The following is a 23,792-nucleotide window of genomic DNA, read 5'->3' on the forward strand; positions in this document are numbered from 1 at the left end:
AATGGCCAGATAAACTCACCACTAACTTCCTTTCTGGAGAAGTCTTCAACCATTAAATTCATTAAATTCTTTTGATAACGATTTGTAAGAATTTTTAAAATATGATGGCTGGTTCTTTCATATCATGTAGCACATTCCAAGTTATCTTAATGAAGACTAGCTGACGTGTAGTCAAAAAATGGAATGAAATTTTAATATGGGCCAAAAAGATGTATTTGCTAAAGCTAAAAAAGTAAGTGCATGGTATATTCCAAAGTTAAACATAAAGGACTGTTCACGATCACCAGCTATAGTGGCTTGCAGACTGTGTCACACTGTGATCCTACCGAAGCAGCAGACCTGGAGATGCCAACAAAAGCTCCGAAGCTTGTTTTAAATGGCTTTTAAAAATAATGTTACATTTGAAATATACAAAAGACTATTTTAACACACGTGTAAGTTTTGACGCCTAACAAAACAAAAACGTGAATCTACCACTTGAAGAACTAGAACTGTACTCTCCAATACGGTAGTCACTAGCCATATATGGCTATTTAAATTTAAATAAAAAGTTCAGTTCCTCAGTCACGGTAGCCACTTTTCAAGTGCTGGACAGCATACATATAGAACATTTCCACTGTTGCAGAACGATTTATGGGACAGTGCTGAACTAAAACATTACCTGTATCATATCTGTCTTGTGAATTCCTTCTCTTTCTCTGGCCTCCTACCTACATGTAACTACTGATTAATTCTGTATTTGTCATTTCTTTATATAGTTTTTAAAGTTTATTTTGAGAGAGAGCGAGCGCCCGTACGTGTGAACAAGGGAGGGGCAGAGACAGAGAGAGAGAATCCTAAATAGGCTCTGCATGGTCAGCACAAAGCCCAACGTGGCGCTCGATCCTACAACCTTGAAGTCATGACCTGAGCCAAAATCAAGAGTCGGACACTCCATTGGAAACACCTCATAGAGTGTATGTGTGGTTTCCTTTATTCACGGAGCTATGTGTTAGATCTGTGGGAAAGAACTACAAGACACTTATCTGCTAAAACACTGAAAGACCCTAACGGTCAAATTTTTTAAATCTTATGTATTGGAATATCCCAAGAATCTGTACAGTTCTAGGCTGTGCTAGTTTAGGGGTGAATGGGATTTGAACTCATTCACATTTAGAGGGTGTTTGAAATTGAGAACCAGTAGACCCATCTATTCTGACCCTAAACATGACCCAAAGTAAAAAAACTGGATCCCAAAGATTACAGGTGGGGAATTCTTGAAGCATATCCATATTCAAGTGGAGATTAAAGAAGCCCAACGGAAAGAACTCTGTACTAACGGTGACAACTGTGGACTGAACAAAAGCTCTTTTTAAAAGGGCTATTTTGAAGATTGTGATTCTGACCCAGAGGGAACCACAGTGACTGGGAGAGGAAGGAATCACATGTTAAAATTCTTAAATAAAAATTTATTGACTTAAAAAAAGAGTCTAGATACTGAACCGACTGAGCCATCCAGGCACTTCTATCATTTCTTCTTAAAAAAAAAAAAACAAAAAAAACAATAACATACTTATATATCCTTAAGCAATATATAAATCTGGCTTGTTTTTCAACTTGATAAAAAGGCACATAGTCTGCTGCAGCTTCCTTTTTACATTTCACATTATAGACCTATTTGTAGATGTTCATTTCTACTTTCGTACAGTATTCCACTGGATGGTTAGAACCCATCCAACCAACAAGTATTTATTGAGCATTCACCATTTGCCGGGCACTCTTCTAGGTAATGTGGATAAAACTAATGAATAAAAAAACCCCAAAATCCCTGCCCTTATGGAGTTTACATTTTCCAGCTAATTGATATGTGCTTTTAATCTTATTTTTTCCATTAAATACTGTTCCAGCAAAACAATGCTGTAAGAGAACAGCTGTGATTAGCAAAAAGATATTTTATCATTTGGGACAGATATTAATATGCACAAATAAATGCTGAGCAATAGATTACTAAAAGAAACTAATAAAAGGTATGGTGTGTGTGTGTGTGTAAACTAGAGTTCAACAAGTCTAGATCAGACTCTCAACTTTCTTTTTCTTGGATTAATTTGCTTTTATTCTGGGTCTTTATCTGTGTTGATTCTACAAACTATCAGAATCCAAGTTTCGAGACATCAAAGAGTATAGGTACTTTAGAGCAAGTGGAAAACCAAAAAGGAACACAGATTTAATTTCCTGGCATAGTCCTAAATAACAGAGAACCATGCAAAAAGCAGCCAGAGGAAAGCTATCAGAGAGCTTTGGGCTGATTCTCCTAACTGCTTTGAAAGTTTAGCCAACTTTTAATTCTGAGGGCCTGTTTGGAAGAACTATTTCTATAGACGGGAATAACCCTGGGAATACGGTGGAAGCAAAGAGTAGATAGAACCATAGCCCCTAGCATGGTAAGGAAAGAAACAATACATAAGCCACATTACAATGTTGGGCAAGCCACTTCATTACTTCCATATGCTTGGTTGGCAAAGATGTACTCTCCCTCTGACCACAATGTAATAAAAGTCATAACTTATTGTGAAATACACCCAAAATATGATCCTCCCTCTTGATCACCGTATTCCTCATTTCCCAAAGATATTTCCTATTTCCTTTTTTTGGAGACTGCATGGAATCTAACCCAAAGACCCACAGCTCAGAAAAACCACTGGTACCTGAGACACTGCTACTTACCAGTTCCAATGGATAAGCCACTGCTATTGGAACGGATGGTCTTAGAATTCAATACTTTCTCTGAGGAAAAATATTAAGTAGGTAAGCATCAGAAACAGCTATAGGGAGGAAAAGTGAGAAGACTAGACTAGGGAACTAATATACGAGATAACAGCTATCTCTCACTCCAGATAACTTTATAAATACTTACTGTTCTAGATATTAAAGCACCACTAGCTACCCTAACTACATCCACTATGTAAAGTAGCAATTCTTCTTAACTGCTCTTTGGAATTACCTGAGAAGCTTTAAATAGTAGCAACCTAGGTCCCACCCCAGAGATTCTGATTCAATTGGTCAGGACAATGGGATTTCCAAAAGCTCCTTGGGGGATTCTAATGTGCAGCCAAGGTTGTGAACCACTGATCTAATAGAATGGACTTGGAAACCCTCATACAGGCTTTTATAATTTAGTTCCTAACAGAGTAATCCTTATGCAGAAAACAACTGATTTAGTTTCCTTTTAAAGGTGTACTGAATGTTTCTCTCAAAAGCATGAACACAGGCAACAAATTAGTGGACAACTAGAGATAACGATTCTATGGCAGAGGAAGAGCCCAAAGTTATGTTAAAAAAGTCAGAAGGTTGCCAATGACAAATGTCAGGAAATAACAGTGTTCTGTCCCCGTCACAAGGCATGGCGTCACTGTTATAAGACTTAAAGGAACAGCCTCTTTTCTTAGAAACACTTCTGTTTCTAAGAATGTGACCATCAGTACCTTCAGTGTGGGTCTACCCTCTGTCAAATCCATCCCAACCCACACATATGAGACACTTACCAACAATGAGAATGGTGTGCCAGCCACGGCAAGATAGGTCTGGGACGTGATGCAGAGATCCAAAAATAGGCCGAGGCCATGAGGTGCAGATATCAGAGCCATGTGGTCTCTCTGTGGGGGTCATTGCCAGGCGACCATTACCACCATTGCCCCAGGCAAAAATGTGATTATCTAGGGAAAAAAATTAAACAGCAGATAGTTTAACAGAAAAGTGACTTCCCTACTCTTTGGGTTCCCCATCTTTATGTCCGAGAGTTAGAAAGATTTCCCACTATGAACAAAACAAGGGAAAGCTGTTTATTCCCCTAAACAATTCCTGATGCCAACCTGGAAAAAATGACGCGTCTATGTATTGCCTGCCATCCATCTATCCACCCATCCATCCATCCACCCATCCATCCACTCATTCAACAACCTTTTTTGGTCATTCAACTGTTTATTGGGCATTGATTTCACGACATGCACTGCTGGAGGTGTGGGAATACAGCAGTGAATAAAACAAACTCAACTACTTTTGTGGAACTGACATTCTAGTCAGAGGAGACTGATCAGTCAATAAGTATCAAATACTTCTGGTAGTCATAAGTATTATGAAAGAAGATACATGGTAAAGAAAAGTGGAAATAAAGACTAATAATGGGGTAGCATTATTTCAGATAGGGTAGTCAGAGAAGTACTTGTCCATACTTCAGCAGAGACCTGATTGAAGTGAGAGAGGGCTATGTGGATATGTAGGGGAAGAGCTTCCCTGGCAGAGAAAACAGCAAGTGCAAAGGTCCTATGTGAATAACAGGAGCATCATGAACAAAGAGTAAGAAGGCCCCTGCAGCTAGAGCAAAATAAGCGGGGGGGACAGTGGTCAGTAAAGAGGTCAGGAGGTAGCTGGAGTCCTAGTCATATAGGGCCATGCAGGCCACTATAATGGCTTTGGTTTTTACTGATTGAGATAGGAATCCATTAGAAGTTCTGAGTGTACTAGTAGGTATGTAAAGGATTCATCAGGCTACTATGAGAACAATCAATTGCAAGGGACCAAGGGTGAGCAGGGAGACCAGTTGTAGTAGTGAAGATGGTGGGAAGTGGTTGGATATATTGTGAAGATAATCGATAGGATTTGCTGATGAATGGGATGTGGGGAATAGGATGAAGCTGCCATTTCGTGAGACAGGAAAGCTATAGGAGGAACAGATCTGGGCAGAAAATCAAGTTTGATTTTGACTATAATACGTTTGTCTGAGATGCATGTAACTTCTTATCCAAATCAGAGCATTTTTTAATGAAAAGGGGGTACTATTAATGATGAAACCTGGACAATAGGGATGAATGAGGACTGACCTGGGAAAACTGGGCTCTAAAGCCACCATATCTTTAGACATCTAAGTCCAGGGGCTGATGAATAACCGAGCCTGGAGTTCAAGGGTGGTGACGATATAAAACTGTCAGTGGATACAGGGAACTTAAGGTAATAAGCTCGCTTAGGGAGTGAAGGGAGACAGAGGAGAGATAGAAGGATTGAGCAGTTCCGGGCATTCTAGGACTTAGAGGGGTCAGATACTGCCATCAATGGCACCTGATCTATCAGCCTGTACGAGTCTGTTTATGTGTCTCCCCTACCCTACTTAGACTGTGAGCTCCTTAAGGATAGGGGCTTTCTGAGACTCACTTTTATATTGCCAAAGCCTAAAGAGGACCTGGAACATAGTAGGCACTCAATTTATGTTGGCTGTGTGAATGAGGCAATAGAGAACAGTCCGGAAAAGTAGAGGTAATACGCCCAACCATGGAATCCAATTCTACACTCCTCATTCTGAAGTTTACCTTGTGAAGTACACAGATCTACTGAAGAGACATTAGCTCCCTGAGGCCCTGTCAGGAAGTGCTGGTAGACTTGCAACACTAAATTTAATCCTCAGCGACATCCTCACTCTTTCTAGGTAACATTTCCATTTATCTAGCCTGACCTGACCTAAACAGTTTGCTCCCTAATATCCCTCATTTGGGGACAAGCAGGGAATGTTAACGTGCCACTCTGAAAGCTGCTTCACTTAAATATGGCAACACATCACTTATCTGACACCGTCCTTGGATCCCTCATGTGTACACAACAGGCACAGACCAAAAGAAAACAAAGGCATCTTAGATCACGAGCAACAAAAAAAGCTGAAATGAGTCAAAAGACAAGATGATAAAACGTGATTTGTTGTTCCCCCAGTCACAAGAAAGAGTGGCTACAATTAGTCCAGAAGGTGATACAGGAAAAAGAGAGAAGAAAGAAAGAATGCGGAAGAGGGAGGGGATAAGGACTAGCAGAACTGGCAGTAAAGAAGAGAAGTGGGTGAGTTGCCCGGGTGGCTCAGTTGGTTAAGCGTCCAACTCTTGATTTCAGTTCAGGTCACAGTTCGTGAGTTTGAGCCCTGCATTGGGCTCTGCAATGAGCGTGGATCCTGCTTAAGATTCTCCCTCTCTCGGGGCACCTGGGTGGCTCAGTTGGTTGAGCGTCCAACTTCGGCTCAGGTCATGATCTCACAGTTTGTGGGTTCGAGCCCCGCATCAGGCTCTGTGCTGACAGCTCAGAGCCTGGAGCCTGCTTCGGATTCTGTGTCTCCCTCTCTCTCTGCCCCTCCCTCACTCATGCTCTATCTCCCTCTGTCTCAAAAATAAACAAACATTAAAAAAAAATTAAAAAGATTCTCTCTCTCTCTCTCCCCCTCCCTCCCTTCCTCCCCCACCTCTCCCCAGCTCACACATGCACTTGCTCTCTCTCTAAAATTAAAAAAAAAAAAAAAAAAAAAAAAAAAAGATTGGGGTGCTTGGGTGGCTCAGCTGGTTAAGCATCCAACTCTTGACTTCGGCTCAGGTCATAATCTCACAGTTTGTGAGTTTGAGCCTCGCATCAGGCTCTGTGCTGACAGTGTGGAGACTGCTTGGGATTCTCTCTCTCTCCATCTCTCTCTCTCCTCTCTCTCAAAATCAAAAAGTAAACTTAAAAAAAAGAGAGAGAAAAGTAGTAAAAGAGGCAAGAAAATGCCACAGAGCGAGCAATGTGAAGAAAGAGAGAAGAAAGTTCAATTAGACCAATTCCAATTCCAATGGAAGCTGAGAGACACATAGTATTCAGCCCTTCAATCCTTAGCAGTCCCTGAGGACATCACTGCAGTGTGGCTGACAGCAGCCAAGGAGCAAGATTAGATTATGTCATTTTCCTCTCCAGCCACTTCACCCAACATTTATTGAAACCAACGTGGTCCTGGGCCAGGTATACATAGAAGTATTTAGATGTGCCTGGGTGATGCAGTTAAGAGTCTCACTTCGGCTCAGATCACGATCTCATGGTTTGTGGGTTTGAGCCCCACATCAGGCTCTGTGCTGACAGCTCAGAGCCTGGAGCCTGCTTCGGATTCTATGTCTCCCTCTTTCTCTCCCCCACCCCTGCTCATGCTCTCTCTCTGGCTCTCAAAAACAAATAAAAAATGTTAAACTAAAAAAAATTTACACAGAAGTATTTAATAATTTTTGGGGTGCCTGGGTGGCTGGCTTAGTTAAATGTCCAACTCTTGATTAGGTTCAGGTCATGATCTCAATTTGTGGGTTCGAGCCTTGCATTGGGCCCCACAATGTAGTGCAGAGCCTCCTTGGGATTCTCTCCTCTCTGCCTCTCCCCTGTTCGCATGCCCTCACTCTCAAAATAAATAAATAAACTTAAAAAAAAAAAAAGATTTAGTAATTCTTAAAACATTTAAACAAAAAAGTAAAAAAAGCAGGGACTTAGAATATTAACTTGGTCATTATTTAGATAACTATTTTTTTTAAACAACCACTATGTTGAACACACAAAAAATTAATGAAGCTCTATGAGCATAACAATTAGATACCAACTGAATGTAAATAAAAAGTGAACGTATGATCCAGCTATATAACCAGTCTACCTCTTTCCCAGCCAAACATTAAAATATAGCCATCCATCCGGAAAGCTTGAAATGACGTGTCCAGACTCACTCACCATCGGTGGCAGCAATGGTAAACTCATCACCGCAGGAGACCCTGACCACTTGCTTCCCACCTAGGGGTCCTCCCAGCAGGTTGATTCCTAGACGCTTCTTGTAATTCCCAACGCCCAGCTGTCCACACTTATTGCAGCCAAAGGTCAGCAGCCGGCCTCGTTCTAAAAGAGAAAAACAACCAGGCACACGTGGGGCATGGAGTACAAGGGAAAACACAGCCAGAGCAGAGTTCCACGGACTAGCTTCTGGTTGTTCAGAGTATACGAATATAAAGCTTGCCACACAACCTTGCATCTATGGCAGCTAGGGTATCTAAAACTAATTAGACTCTGAAAGTTACTCAATATTGTATTTTCTAATATTGTATTTTAAATGTGGAAAAGGGGTACTACCTTAGTAAACGGACAGATGGTACTAATTTAAAGGCAGTCATTTTCTGGAATTATTGGCATGGCATTGTCATTAAGAGATGTACTGACTGCGCATTTATAATGATTATTAAAAAAAGTTTACTTGAATTCCTAATTTGTTAATGAGATAATACTGGATGCCAGGGGGAAAACGGGAGAATGTATATGTTGTTAAGAAGGGCTACTACTAAGGCTGCCTGGCTGGCTCAGTCAGTAGAGCGTTCGACTCTTGATCTCAGGGTTGTGAGTTTGAGCCCTGTGTTGGGTGTGGAGATGACTTAAAAATGAAATCTTTTTTTTTTTTTTTTTTGGTGCCGAAACCTGGGACCATTAAAAATGAAATCTTAAAAAAAAAAAAAAAAAGGAAGAAGCGCTAACACTTGACAGAATAAAAGAGCATGAGCTACTGAGGCCTGTGTAAAAAGTTGTAAACCAACTCACCATCAATAGCAGCCGTGTGAGTCTTGCCTGGGGCAATTGTACGGATCTTATAAAAGGACAGCTGTTTGGCCAAGGTAAAGGAGGTTGTGTAGGGAACTTCGTGGTAAGCCTGAAATAAGATAAAACACAAAGCAAATACTCCTTAGGTAAAAAACGAAGGGGTAGCAGGCTGAGAATGTTGTCATGGTGACCAAAAGGCCTTTCAAGCAAATTTGTTACTAAGTAGAAGATGCCAGGTAGCTTTTCATCTCCAACAGAATACAAAACGGAATAAGCTCAATATGTCATCAGAGAATTATAATCAGTATATGAGGCAGGGCTTCCTGACAACAAAAATTTTAGATTCCTAATCTAAGAGTATGTAAAACATTAACTCTCCGTCCCAGAAAGTATCTACATGAGGATACAACCAGGGACACTTATGTTGGGTATAAACACTGTATATCTAACAAAGGCAGGGCAAAGAATTAAAATCTTGGAAGACTCTCCAGCCCAGAACGCAACCAGTTTACTGTGATCTAATTTCATCTACAAGGCAGTGTTCTCAATGTGTTAAAACCCACGTTCCCTTTAGATTAGTATTAAAAAATTCCTCTCATGTAAGTTTAAAATTTCACAACAAACCCAATGTTATAATAAAACTGAAATCAAGTAATGGTAATTTTGAATATGCCTTTTCAAACTATGCAGACACCCTTCCCAGATTTGCCCCAAATTTGTACTCTCCCATTTGAGAATCAATACTGCAGAGATTACTTAAAAATTCTTATCTCTTTCACTGAGTCAGGAAACTTTTTCTCTTGATTCTTTAGAACATGACAAAGACTCATCATATTAACACAAAGAGGCGACTTAATGTGAATTTCACAACATCCTTGAAGGAAGTGAACAGTAATTATACTTACTAAGCCTGTACAGGATCAGTGATTTGGGAACAATAAATCTAAAAAACTCTCCAGGGAGATCATGCATGAAAATGTGTTTCTTTTCATGTCAATTATCTTGTACCTATTTCAGTGATAGGTAGAACCTGAGTTCCGTCACTTGATTCTTTGTAATCAATTTATTTGTTGAGGCATAATAAACTATAAAATATTGTACAGCTTGAAAAATTTTTCTGTATGCATATAAATGTAAAACCACCACCCAGATCAAAATAGAGACCATTTCCATGATCCCAGGATCCCTTCCATTTATACCCATACCCCCCACCCAGAAGTTACCACTACTTTGTCTTCTGGTATCTATAAGTTAATTTTGCTTGTTCTTAAGCTCCATATAATTGGAATCATATAGCACGGACTCTTTCATGGCTGGCTTCTTTTGCTGAACATAATAATGTCTGTGAAATCTTTTTCCTTACGTACAATTTCATGGTCACTAACCAAAAGCATTCCCAAAGAAATTCCAGCCTAAGAGAAGTTCTGACAGTGTGGTGAGGACACCAAAGAGGGTACTTACTTCATGGTTTATGATTCCAGACATGCACTGATTCAGACCCAGCTTATTGAATTCATTGAGTCCACAGGCCAGCACTTTACCTGACTGGGTCAGCAGAAAAGTCCCATCACAGCCACACTGAACTGCGACAATAATCAAGGCCTTGGGAACATCCACCTGCAAGGAAAAAAAAAAATCAGAAAAAAAAAAAAAAAAAAAAAAATCCCCCAAATGTAACTTGTATTAGGAAAAAACCCTCAAATTTTTGATGTCCTGCATCTGGCAGAACTGACCACAGTAAAGACTGCTCTATCATCTTCAGATTTTCCCAGCAGCTTATTGTTTTCAACAAGGAGCTCAAGTTTTATAATTAAGTAAAAGGCAGCAGTTCCAGGTTGGCTCAGCAGTCCTGCTGAAGTTTGTTTTAGCAATAGGTCTTATTTAGAAAGACTTCTCAGAAAATGTTGGGAAAGGAGAAGCTTCGATCCATTGCTGATTTTTGTTCTCTGAGATGGAAGGCCCCATGACAGTTATAGAAGAAACTCAGTAGCCTTGTAGGGTCCTAGTCTGGTCACATTATAAACGAGGTGACAGAGTACTGAGGAGGCAGCCAGGACTTCCAACTGCTCACATCCCTCTAGAGCTAAATAAACAGAGCTGGAGAATGGTAGGGGGATAGAATGGATGTCTGTGAAACCTGAAAACTCAAACTTCAGTGCTTCTACTATGGCTTTTTGAAGAGAAACAACCATGAAATCCATTGAGAATGGTCCCACAAGTGATAGAAGTTAATTTTTAAGATGTTAATGAGCATTGTTAACAGTGAATGGTACAGTCGATTCCTGTCAACCTTCCAGTGGGCAGGCAAGCCTGTGACCCAGGGTGGGTGTGAGAGAGAGGACCATGTTCTTCCTGCAGCTGCTTTTAGCTCCTGGGCCAGCTCCTGCAGGGCTAGCTCCTACAGTGCAGACAGTAATTAGATATTATGTTTCGTACAACGTGACCCCTCAATACAAACACGTATTTCATCTGGTGTCCAAATGTGGAAATGGGGAGGGGGGGAATGGCTGTGTTGGGTTAAGAAACAACATACTGCTTTCCAGTATCTTCCCAAGGAATTTTCTGGGTTCACTGTACTTGCTGATTTTAGCTGCCATTCCTGAGTAAGATGTGACTCCAGTGTCCAAAGTGGCTATATCCTCTTTCTCAGCTTTTTATGATTTAGTCAGATGACAAGATCACATAGTGCTAACTCAGGAATTCTGGGTTGTCAGTCCCCCAGATAGAAAATATTTCAGAAATAAACACCTTGACATGAGGATTCGGAGAAAGAGGAGTCTGTATTATTACTGGAGTCTGTGTGTCCTCTACACAGGCTCTAGGAAGAAGCTGCTTCTGAGTTTACCTTTTGTGGTGTATAATAATCCTCTTCTGAATCCAAACCCAGTCGTCCTGAGACATACATAAGAAAGAAAACAATGAAAATGAGGGTCTTCTTCCCAATGAAAATATTCTACAGTATTCTCTTCCACTGAATCAACACTTCTCAAGTATAGGCTACATGTGTTTAGATGCATACAAGCTTGAAGTCAAGTTGGCTCCTGGGAATAAGTGGACAGAGACAAATCTATACCTACCATATTCACCACAGCCCCAAGAATAGACTTCTTTGTTTCGTGTCAAAACCACCACATGATTATCTCCACAGGAGACCTGCTCCACTGGATTGTTCAGGAAGAAGTTCAGCTGCATGGGTTCTAGTACTTCGGGCCCAGCAACCTTGTCCACCCCCATGCAGCCATAATAATCAGATCCAAAGGCATAGAGCTGACCCTCATCTGCAAAAGGAAGAAAGGCATAACACATCAAAGGAATGACTCTGTCCAGCCGGAAAGCTGGGCAGGGCTGGCATGAGAACTATCCCAGCCACTGATCTTATATGAAATGACTGCATCAGAGAAATCCGAAGGATAGACTGTGCAAGTCTAGAGTTATTTTTATTTAGGGGGTCACGTGTACTGTTGTAATAATTTTTAAAAATTGGTAGTATTATGTTGAAATTTTATTAGGGCCATCTCTATTTTCTAGAGAAAAGGAAAAGTAAGCAATGGCAAGACAAAAACTAAACTTTAGCTCTTGATTCCTGATTTAGTGTTATTTACACCTGACCAGGTGGTAACGTCATTTTTCCCCCCAACTGGGACGTACAACATATTTCTCCTGATCCCATGAGATTTGTTATCTGTGTGCCTCTATGTGCTATTTGCCATAGAAAATTGGGCATGTTATTATTAACGTGTGTATCCGCTCACTGCCTTTGGTTCATGAATATGGTCTTTTGCTGTAAAATCCCAGCTGAAACTGCACAGCATTAAGTACAATACTTCACTTTAAATGCACTTTGGATGCTTTCTGTTGATGGCTTACCTGTCACACAGACAGTGAAATCATCACCACAGGACACCTGACGGATAGCTCTGCCTTGCAACTTTTCCACATGCTTTGGCTGTCGGTAGGAGGCTTTGTCTCCGTGGCCCAGCTGACCATGGAGTTTAGTACCCCCTTGCATGTTCTGTGAAATAAAGAGGACTCGTAAAGTTTTAGCTTTTCATGCGAAAAGCTAATCTTCAATAAAACTTCCTATCGAGAAGACCAGGAACGGGGCACCTGGGTGGCTCAGTTGGTTAAGGGTCCGACTCTTGATTTCAGCTCAGGTCATGATTTCATGGTTTGTGGGATTGAGCCCCACATCAGGTTCTATGCTGACAGCATGGAGCCTGCTTGGGATTCTCTCTCCCTCTCTCTCTGCCCCTCCCCTGCACGTGTGCTCTCTCTCTCTCTCTCTCTCTCAAAATAAACAAACATTAAAAAAAATAATAAAGAAAAGAAAACCATAGGAAAAAATCAGCTGGAAATTTAGAAACGAAAAAAAAATGGGTAAGGGGATTAAACCTTTTAATGATAGGTAGTATAAAACCCCTGCCAACAGGTAAAGATTTAAAAGTATCCAGATTGCTATCCATCAAGACTTAAAAGAACACATTCCCAATTCTTTCTCCTTCAAGTCTAAGGTGAACTTTATATTTAATTATGAGTGCTGGGAAAAAAAAAAGAAAATCCGTACATAGTTTAATTAATTTGATTGTTTTTTATAGGAGTATACTCTCTTGGAAATCCTTAACTAGGAGTTTTACAAATTTTGGTCACAGTTTCCCTGAAGTATGGAACAATTATAAAGAATCTGGCTATATCAAAGAGGCTGCTATATAGCACTAAGAATAGTCCCAAATGACTTTTCAACAGTTTTATAGGGGCTGTGGCAGCCCCCTAGGGGCTAGTTCCTTAAGGGACAGGGCTTTAGGAAGTAACAGCTAACATGCATGCATGCATTCATTCATTCATTGATTCTTTTAATCAATCAATCAATCAATCAATCAATAATTGTCTACTCTGTCATGCACTGGGGACAAAGCCTGGCCTTGTGGAGAAGTTATCTGAGACTGCTGGAAAAAATGAGCTCTCAAGAAGAAAAGGAAGAGTGAGAAGAACTGACGACCAGAGACAAAGTTAGGTAAAGGAAAAGCACTCTGAAACACATGAGAAGGCACACTATGGCCAAAAAGACAGGAGAAAAGCCAAGAGAAGATGTTCTCATGGAAGTCAAGGGAAGACACAGCTTCAAGGAGGGAGAGATCAACTATGTCAAATGCTGCTGGGAGGTCAAGCAAAGTAAGGACTACAAAGTATATGTTTTATTTTCACAATTTATAGGTCATTTTGTTAAGAGTAGTTTCAATCAAGTGGCAGGGACGGAAGCTGCATTGTAGGCGAATGAGGACTGAGTGGCAGATAAAGGAACAGATAGCAAATACACGCAATTTGTCCCAGAAGGTGAGAGAGAAAGTGAAATCTAGAGGGGAGCAAAGAAAAATTCTGAAGATATACCTAGCCATCTTCGATCACTGACACAGGTCTTAGAATTTTCCTGATGTGGGAACACTGCTTCATTTGTTTATAAAACTGTTTCACAGATACTAGTTGCTCTGAAATTCATGGTAACAGAACAGAGTAATTAAGGGACTTCCTGAAATCACCCAGCTGTAAATAAGAGTCCAGTCTCCTGAGTCTAAACCTAGGGCTCTTTTAATTCTTTCTTTCCTTCTTTCTTCCTCTCATTCATTCATTCATTCAAAAAACACTTACAAATGACCTAATATGTCCCAGGCATTGGGGACACATCAGTGAACTAGACAGACAAAATCCCTGCTCTCGTTAGAGCCTACATTCCACCACTCCACACTGTCATTCCTGTGCACATGTTCAACTAACAAAATACTTAGACATCCTCAGCCCAGTAAATAATTAGGCTTACATCACTGTTCTAAAGTACTTAGCTTTCACTTACCACCCAGGTGTACAGTTCCTTCTCCACTGTGACCACAGCAAAGTGGGTATTCCCTGCACACACCTGCCGGGCACTACAGCCACTCTTGATGACATCCAGTTTCTGGGGAGTGGATTTTCCACCACCCCAAACATAGACTTCACTGGTTCGTGACGTTACCACAGCAATGGGTGCTTCAGTCACAGTGCTTGACCTGTCAACAACCCCCAGAACAAAGGCACATTTAACATAAAAACTGTATCAAAGGAAAATGCTTCCAGTCCGTTCCCAGAGAAGAACCGCCAATTATGGTATGAGAAAGTATGTTCTTTCTCGACAACTTATTTCAACCCTCTATCATAGCAGGCTCTGCAATTTCTGCCTCAGGCCTTCATCACAGCTCAGCCAGATCAGATTCCAGTCTGGTCCATAACACCTACACTTCTCAACTTTTCAACATTCATCATGGTAATGATGACCGCTACAGCACAAGGGTGAAATCACAGCTTTCTTTTTCTCAGAAATAACTATCTGACATTTACGCAGACGTTGGCTTCTGAAAGGATGCCAAAGGCTACTTACTGGGATCAAGCAAGGCATAGACCAAAAGAAAGAAAGACCCCCTGATGGTAATTTAAGATATATCACTTTTCACGAGTCTCTTAGGCATTACCTTGGTCTTTTTGTAGGTGCATTAAGCAGTATGACTTTTTCCTCCATCTCTCTACCAAAAAAAAAAAGCAAAGATACGTGAGTGAAAGAATTGGTTCCTACACTGCACCAATGTCTCTGAAATACACTTCACAGGTTTAGTCCTCTAATAAACCATATGTCTCCAGCAACACGACAATTCTTTGGGGAAAGTACCTTGATATGATTGGAACAGTTATACAGGCCTGGCTTTGGACCATTCATTAAATAGGAAGGGGCCAGCAGTTTGGGGACATTTGTTTTCTATCACCAAAAAACATTCCAAACTGGAACAGAGAACCTCGAGAACCTCTGATGCACATTTTAAATACCTGACATCTCCATCTAGTCTGCCCACTGACTTCCCAAACTCACCATCTCTAAACCTCAGTTCATTCTCCTTCTCCCACACAGCTTTTCTTTCTGACTCTCCTATTTCTGTAACTGGCACTCCCCATTCTCTCAGCAGACTACACTTACAACGTTGGTCATCCTGGACTCAGGTGTCTCCCTTTCTTCAGTATTTGAGTCCTACAGATTCTACCTATGCAATGCCCTTTATAGTCACTTCTGCTCTCCAGGCTTGCCACATTAGCTCTGGGCAGCTTTGCTTCCTGGAATGTAGTAGCACCTCCTAAAGGTAAGACTTAACACAGTACCAACTGACTTTATTCAGTCCTATACTGATTCAACACCGAGACTAGTTTGCTAAGTAAGTCTTCCTTAGGCATGCCCCTCATCACATGAACCACCCTCTCATAAACATCCATTACTTCTACACTACTGCTTGAATTAAGCACACATCCCTTTGTCTAGCATTCAAGATTCTTGACCTACCTTTTCAGCCTTTCTTCCTGCTACTTCCTCCCCATATTCTGGTCCAGGGTTCTCATTTTGCCTAAAACACTTATAGATGAATTCCTGGGGTGGTGTTTAGGCATCAGTATTTTTGGAAAGCTCTGGAGAGGCTGCTATTTAGAGTCCCAGGTCTAGAACCACTAACCTACTCACGTAGAACTTAGTATTTCCTGAATATTTTCCACAGTTTGCTATGTCTCTGCTTTATCTGGAAGGCTCTTATATTTTTTCATCAAAGTACAAAGTTCTAATGAAGTACTATGTACACATCTACAATTATCTCTATAAAAATTGCAATTAAAAATTAGCAGTGGAAATATCTGAAAAGAAATTAAAATAGTGATTGTATTGCTGGGAAGTAAGCCAGATAAAAAATTTAAATATGCCTAACCGGCTGCAAAGGGTGATACTGCTGGACGATGTATGGTACATAAGTGGAAGGTCGGAGTGCTGTATCCGGAGTATTACACATAATTCTAGGCACTGAAACACTGGCTAGAGTTCAAGTGGAGAAGAACCAGAAAAAATTAATTAAACGATACCACAAAATAAAGGTACTGACCAAATAGCAAAGATTATGGAATTAAGTATATGCTTAGTGTATCTAAGAGCAAGGCTTGAAAAAGAGCACAGCAAAGGTCTGAAAATTGGGAAGATATAGAAACAGAACTGGTAGGGGAGGAGGAAGGACAGTAAGACAAAAATAGTATAACAGGATGAAATATAGACTAGAACATTTAAGAATAATAATGGGGTGGCTGGCTGGCTCAGAGGAGCATGTGACTCTTAATCTAGCGGTCGTGAGTTCAAGCCCCTTGTTGGGTGTAGAGATAAGAAGGAAGGAAGGAAGGAAGGAAGGAAGGAAGGAAGGAAGGAAGGAAGGAAGGAAGGAAGAAAGAAAGAAAGAATGAATAATAAAGAACATGTCTTTTTTTAAGTTAGTGTTTGAAGCCTCTTGTAAGACGTGAGGGATAAAAGATCTCCTTCCTACCTCTAGAGACCAATAACACAGAATAAATCTCAGGAAGTAACCTGTCAACCATCAATCAAGTCTGATTTCAGGACCTGAGCAAAGGTATCTGAAGAATACTCCTCTAACTGAAATCTACCATCTGAACACATGTACTGAAAAACAAAGGCCCACTCTAAATCCACACTACTGTCTGATCATTGCTGAGCATCTTGTGCCAAGCCCTGGGCTGAGCACTTTAGATACATTACTTCCTTTAATCCATACCCTACCTGGCTTTATAGAGGAGGAAATGAAAGACGAGAGGTGTTAAATAACTTGACAAAGATAACAGAACTCAGATACAAATCTAAGGATGTCTGAATCCAGAGCTCTCCTCTCTTAATTACTACACTCTAATGCCTCAACTCTAGATTAAAACTCACAGATGGGGGGAGTGCAAGGTTCCAGGGTCTCATCATATAAATTCAGAACAAAACAGCACAAGCTAAGGAGGTGAAAGTCAGGAGCTCCTCTCAAGCAACAAAAGAAGCGATGTTAGTGGAAAACAGCACCAGAGTGGCCAAGTCAGGAAACACTGCCCTCTCTTGTGGTCCTTTGATCAGGCCTTCAACAATCAACCATCTATAGAGAAAGACAACAGAGTGACTTCTCTGTACTTTACCTCCTGCGTTTCCTGAGAAGGGGACGATCCAGAAGTTCATCTGCTGTGGGTCTCCGCTCAGGATCCTAAAAAGTACAAACTGGGTTAGTTTTAATTTAAAGGAAAAGGGAAAAATGGGATCTAAAGAGGCATTTTACTTCCTCTTAGAAGGCTGTATGCTAAAATTACTCAAAGACCACAGTGTATTATCCTTTTGTATATTATCCTTATGTTTCAAAAAACATAATTCCTTTTTTTTTTTTAATTTTTTTAATGTCTATTTATTTTTGAGAGACAGAGAGAGAGAGGGAGACACGGAATCGGAAGCAGGCTCCAGGCTCTGAGCCATCAGCACAGAGACTGATGCAGGGCTCAAACCCACGAACTGCAAGATCATGACCTGAGCCGAAGTTGGACGCTCAACTGACTGAGCCACCCAGGCGCCCCCAAAAAACATAATTTCTTATGTCATATTCCATGTTTCACGCATATCATCTCATTATCATCAACACTTGTACATGAATGAGAATGCACCTTCCTTACTTGTTCAGTTAGGGCAGTGACTCTCAAATTACAATATATATAGCACTTAAGAATCTCCCAGAGCGGGGCCCCTGGGTAGCTCAGTCAGTTAAGCATCTGACGTTGGCTTAGGTCATGATCTCATGGTTCCTGAGTTCGAGCTCTGCATCAAGCTGTGCTGACAGCTCACCTGGACTCTGCTTCAGATTCTGTGTCTCCCTCTCTCTCTGCTCCTCCCCCACTTTTGCTCTGTCTCTCTCTCAAAAATACATAAACATTAAAAAAAAAAAAAAAAAACAATCTCCCAGAGTGCTTGTTATAAATAAAGATTTCTCGGATTTACCTACAGAGATTCAGATCCACTTGGTGTGCATTGGGTCTCAGGAATCTTCATTTTTTTTACTTGTAAAACATCCCCATCCCCCAGTGATTCCAACACCTATGGTCCATGAACCATATTTTGAATAATAGCAACCTAGACGACACTGCAAGGCAACTGTGAAATGGCAGAACTATATTTATTCTGCACATTAGGAACTCTAAATTATCTCTGACTATAATTTTGTAAAATCGATTTACAAAAATTAATCTTGATCATAAAAAATGGAGCACAATGTAGATGGTAAAATCATTCCACTAATTAATTACAAAGTAAGAATTAAGAATCTGCTGCCTGAAGGACATAACTATCATGAATTGCCAATGCCTATTCTCCTAGGTACAGCCACAAATACATCCTACCCTGGGGAAGTGGATGTGGCTTTATACAGGTTCATCTATGCCATACTCCAAACACTAAGGTGGGAAGAGAAAACACCAAACTGAAATCAGCATGTAAGTCACACTTACCTGGTCAAGACATGCATGGACCATTTGAATCAGTTCCAAAGAGTACTGGCTAGAATCAACTTCCATGGCCCGGATTCCTTGTACAATCTTCACACACAAATTGAGTGGATTCTATGGGAAAATGATTATTCTTGGTTATATAAAGATTATAGTCCACCAATAGGGGCTCTGAGATATCTGTGACTATTATTTAAAGAAATGGAAATATGATTTCTTTTATAAACTATTAATAAGCATCAGCAAGAAACGGTTAGGGATACACTGTTGCAATCAAGAAGAATGAAGCCAAATGGCCAACATGGAGATATGACTATGTGGCCAGTGGCATAATACTCAGAGTATATTATAATCTGACCCTTCAGCTGAATCGCAAGAAAAAGGAAAACAAGATTAGCCATGCTTCTTAGCTTTAAGCACCTCCTTTACCAAGTAATCTGCTTTCTAATTCATATATCCTAATAATGGTTATGCAAGGGATACTCTGTTGCGACAGACGAGGTAAATAGTAAGATGATAATGATAATATAATAATACCATCAACACCTTAACCAAGAGACCACTCTGTACTAGGTAGGCATGTTACATATATTATTCTTTTTAACCCTTGCAAACCCCCCTTAAGGAGGTTATTATGATTACCAATTCAGAGATGTAAAGCATCTTGCCCAAGACTCCACAGACAGTAAAAAATGGAGACATAACTCTAACCAAAGTCTATCTGACTCCAAAACTCATTTTCCTTCCACTATATTACTTAGGAGAATTAAATGACAGACCAGAATAAACTTCAGGATTTAGAAAAATAAATAGGTCTCGTGAAAGGCCAATGAATCTGCATTATCTTATATTTGCATTTTTCATATACATTATTGTAGCATCTCTATGAGAAGGATATATATTTTTCCTTGTTATAGATAATGAAACAGGATCAAAAAGATGAAACGATTTGCTGAAGTTCTCACACGTGGCTTGCAGAAGATCTGAATCCGTTTTTGCTACTCAGATTGGTCCACAGATAGCAGCATCAGCATTGTGCGGGAGTTTGTTAGAAATGCAGAATATTGGGGGATGGGGGGAGGCACCTGGGTGGCTCAGTCAGTTGAGCATCGGACTCCGCCTCAGGTCATGATCCCATGGTTTGTGGGTTCAAGCCCTATGTTGGACTCTGTGCTGACAACTCAAGAGCCTGGAGCCCACTTCGGATTCTGTATCTCCCTCTCTCTCTGCCCCTCCCCCACTCGCTCGCGCACTCTCTCTCTCTCTCTCAAAATTAAATAAAACACTAAAAAAAAAAATTAAAAAAGAAAAAAAGAAATGCATACTATTGGGACCTACCCAGACCTACTAAAAAAAAAAGAGTCTGCATTTTAACAAGGTGCCCAGGTGATTTCCTATGTGTATGAAAGTTGGAGAAGCACTATTTTACATTGGGCTTCAGTTAGGAAGAAAAGAAAAAAAGACTTAAAGGAATTTGTTGTCAGGAAAGAGGACAACAGCCTTGCTAGGGATGTAGTGTGTAACTTTTTATAAAAAATATCAAAACACTTTAATGAGTATTATATAATTTGCCTTAGCTTTAAAAAAAAAAAAAAAAAAAAAACATAGCTGAAGCATAAGAAATGAAATGGTTTATCCAGACTACAGTGTCACATAGTGGATCCTAGAGCCAATTTCAAAATTATAAGTCAATAAATTCAAGTACAATGCTTAAAGCACTTGAGTAGGATTATTTCAGTGGGGATTGAATATAAATCTGGTATACAGCATTTTAATAATACACTACTAAGCCCTTGCATACTTTTTTTTTTGTCTACAGCTGATTGCTGTTGAAGAAATCAGAAACTGAGGGATAAATGAATTTGATTCTCTCAACTGAGTTATACCATTTGGAAGGACAAGGTGGGGATAATACAACTTACTGTGGCATCAAATGTTCTCTTTAGTGTAAGCAGTTCAAAAATGACACAGCCTACTGCCCAGATATCAGACTTGAAATTGTATTTTACTCCTTGGCAGAGCTCTGGAGACATGTAATATGGCGTTCCCACAAGCTGGAAAACAAAGAGTAACTTCATTTTTGAGAGAACTATATTAATATTTCAACAACTAAAGTAAATTTCCCACAAACTAGTGATAACACCTATGAAACATTCACTAGTATATCCCAAAATGTTTTTTATGAGATGATGCCACTATGGAGAGAAATTTTCTTTCACATCAAATTTCTTGGACCAATGATAAAGGGCAAAGACACTGTGGTATTTGGGAGGTACAACGGTGATTCCTCGATCACAGAGGCTTTAGGCCCACTGAAGACTTCATACAGATAAAGACACAGTAAAAGCTCACCAATGGAAAAAATCCAAAGAACTGGCAGTGGGGAGAAGATAACTGAATAAAGGGTCAAAGTTCTAACTAAAATGCATAGTAGTGAAACTCTGTAAATAACTCAATTTGACATCTGCAATACCAACACAGCTAGTGAATTTCTTTCAAATTTAAAAAAGATCTTCTGCCTTGAAGAATGGGTTTGGAGTCTGGCTATAGCCAGACTCTGGCTATCACCTGAGTCTGGGTGACTCAGTCGGTTGAGCGTCTGACTCTTGATTTTGGCTTGGGTCATGATCCCAGGGTAGTGGGACTGAGCCCTGCCTCAGGCTCTGTGTTGAGCATAGAGCCTGCTTAAGATATTCTCTCTCTCTCCTCCTCTGTCCCTCTATCCTGTTCTCTCTCTAAAAAAGAATGGGTTTGGAAATAAAAATATCCTGAATGGCGACTGTGCCAATGTACCCCAGAAGTTCTAATAAAACTGATAGCCATGTTTATTTTTCTTAATATGAAATTTATTGTCAAATTGGTTTCCATACAACACCCAGTGCTCATCCCAACAGGTGCCCCCCTCAATGCCCATCAGCTCCTTTCCCCTCCCTCCCACCCCCCATCAACCCTCAGTTTATTCTCACATTTTAAGAGTCTCTTATGGTTTGCCTCCCTCCCTCCCTAACTTTTTTCCCCCCCTTTCCCTCCCCCATGGTCTTCTGTGAAGTTCCTCAGGATCCATATAAGAGTGAAAACATATGGAATCTGTCTTTCTGTATGACTTATTTCACTTAGCATAACACTTTCCTGTTCCATCCACGTTGCTACAAAAGGCCATATTTCATTCTTTCTCATTGCCAAGTAGTATTCCATTGTGTATATAAACCACAATTTCTTTATCCATTCATCAGTTGATGGACATTTAGGCTCTTTCCATAGTTTGGCTATTGTTGAAAGTGCTGCTATAAACATGGGGTACAAGTGCCCCTATGCATCAGCAATCCTGTATCCCTTGGGTAAATTCCTAGTAGTGCTATTGCTGGGTCATAGGGTAGATCTATTTTGAATTTTTTGAGGAAGCTCCACACTGTTTTCCAGAGTGTGATAGCCATGTTTAATGAGCAAAGCCAGTAATTTTTAGATGACTTATATGGCATTTATAAATTTTCCTATCATTCTTTCTTTAAACTTGTTAAAAAAAAAAGTCAAGTTTTGGTTTTACCAGAATACTATTGATGAGAAAAACTCATATAAGGACACGATTGTTTCCTCTGAAGCAGAGACTCCCAACCTTGGCTATCAGCATCCTTGGATGGCTCTAAATTGCTTATAGGCATTATCTTGACATTATCAAAAAAAACATCAACAGGACAAAATTCATTTAATTAACTCACATTTTCAAGTTCAAGGACAGGGCAGTATGAAACCAGAAGAGTAATAACTGGGTTTTATAATTCCTAAAAAAATGAAATCACTGTCCTTAAAAATCAACGCATGTCTACTCTTTACCAATGGTCTTTCTTTAAAAAAATTTTTTTTAATGTTTATTTTTGAGACAGAATGTGAGCGGGGGTAGGGCAGAGAGAGAGGGAGATACAGAATCTGAAGCAGGCTCCAGGCTCTGAGCTGTCAGCACTGAGCTCAGCTCTGAGCCGTCTGAGCCGAAGTCGGATGCTTAACTGACTGAGCCACCCAGGCGCCCTACCAATGGTCTTTCTAAGTAAGGATCAGGGAAGAAGGGAGCCCTGCAGTTAAGACTATGTATGATATTAAGATCAGACTGTTCTCTGGGCATCAGCCTTTATTTGTAATATCAGGCTTCTGAACCAGAAACATTCAGAGGAAACACAAAAAGAGATGTCTAACATCCTAAGCTCAAATATTAAATAAGAGATAAACTGAAATCCACTAAAGATCCTAGGCTGGAAAAAATGATAGAGCATTTTTCTGTTTTTAGAAAAGTCTCCTGGTCAGTGTTAGAAAGGGCTATGAGGTCAGAGCTGTGATGTGGACAATGACTCTTGAAAGAACATCTCAGCATGTAAATGCCTGTTAGCAAGCCCAGGAAAAAACACTGCTGAAGACTTGCTTTATAAGTATCGAGAACTTGCAAGAATACTGAGAAAAGTGTGTGAGATTTAGAGTGTACACTATCTCATGATACTGGAAAGGAAAAGAAAAGAAAAAGTATGACAAGGGCAATACATACTTACCGTCTCAGCCATGGAATACTCAGAATTCAGTTTCTTTGCTAGGCCATAATCTCCAAGTTTTATCAGGTTTGCCTTGGTCAGAAAAATATTTAATGTCTTTATATCTCTGGAAAAAAAAGATACCGTGTATTTATTATTTACCATATATTACCATATATTTTGCTTCAGGCCCAACGCTGCCCAGAATTAGTACAGAATAAAATGTGTGGTTACCCCTGCTCAGACTGTTACAGGATCCAAAACAGTGGTCCCCACTTTCACACATACTTTAACATTGAAAAGGGAATTTGAGGGACTAGAGGCAGAGAATTAACTTCATTCTCCGGGGCTTCACAGCACAGGTATGTCTCCCACACCATGGAGGACGTTAGGAAAATTGAGGGCTGGATGGAAAATATAGTGCCCCAGGTAATCCTGTAATTCCTGTAAAGTGCACTGCCTCTTCAACAACCATTTATGCCTTGAACTGGTTGGTGTTAAAGTTTCAAATCTGTTAAGGCAAGGGAAGAGGCTGCGCATCTCAGCAGCAAC

The 23,792-nt window shown here is 40.2% G+C and overlaps 2 protein-coding genes and 1 non-coding gene across 3 annotated transcripts in view; 2 read left to right on the plus strand and 1 right to left on the minus strand.

Annotated features, from left to right (window-relative positions):
* The window catches only part of ZC2HC1C (zinc finger C2HC-type containing 1C), a 39,555-nt gene extending 18,965 nt beyond the window's left edge, over positions 1-20,590 (plus strand). Inside the window, exon 5 of the mRNA XM_042990149.1 lies at positions 20,546-20,590. Coding sequence (XP_042846083.1) covers positions 20,546-20,575 — 30 coding nt within the window. The 3' untranslated portion in view covers positions 20,576-20,590. The remainder of the gene's footprint in view (positions 1-20,545) is intronic.
* NEK9 (NIMA related kinase 9) overlaps positions 1-23,792 on the minus strand; it is a 38,320-nt gene that overhangs the window by 7,773 nt on the left and 6,755 nt on the right. Inside the window, exons 5-18 of the mRNA XM_042990141.1 lie at positions 23,262-23,367; positions 20,649-20,780; positions 18,730-18,840; positions 17,380-17,444; positions 14,871-14,921; positions 14,219-14,411; positions 12,241-12,385; positions 11,451-11,651; positions 11,219-11,265; positions 9,835-9,990; positions 8,374-8,482; positions 7,522-7,683; positions 3,522-3,692; positions 2,704-2,763 (exon numbers count right to left, since the gene is read on the minus strand). Of these exons, the coding sequence (XP_042846075.1) occupies positions 2,704-2,763; positions 3,522-3,692; positions 7,522-7,683; positions 8,374-8,482; positions 9,835-9,990; positions 11,219-11,265; positions 11,451-11,651; positions 12,241-12,385; positions 14,219-14,411; positions 14,871-14,921; positions 17,380-17,444; positions 18,730-18,840; positions 20,649-20,780; positions 23,262-23,367 (1,709 nt within the window). The remainder of the gene's footprint in view (positions 1-2,703; positions 2,764-3,521; positions 3,693-7,521; positions 7,684-8,373; positions 8,483-9,834; positions 9,991-11,218; positions 11,266-11,450; positions 11,652-12,240; positions 12,386-14,218; positions 14,412-14,870; positions 14,922-17,379; positions 17,445-18,729; positions 18,841-20,648; positions 20,781-23,261; positions 23,368-23,792) is intronic.
* On the plus strand, positions 893-1,023 carry LOC122239974. Its single transcript, XR_006219359.1, has one exon. It is a non-coding gene; the product is annotated as a small nucleolar RNA SNORA18 (small nucleolar RNA).

The sequence above is a fragment of the Panthera tigris genome, chromosome B3, assembly GCF_018350195.1.
Source record: "Panthera tigris isolate Pti1 chromosome B3, P.tigris_Pti1_mat1.1, whole genome shotgun sequence".
NCBI lineage: Eukaryota > Metazoa > Chordata > Mammalia > Carnivora > Felidae > Panthera > Panthera tigris.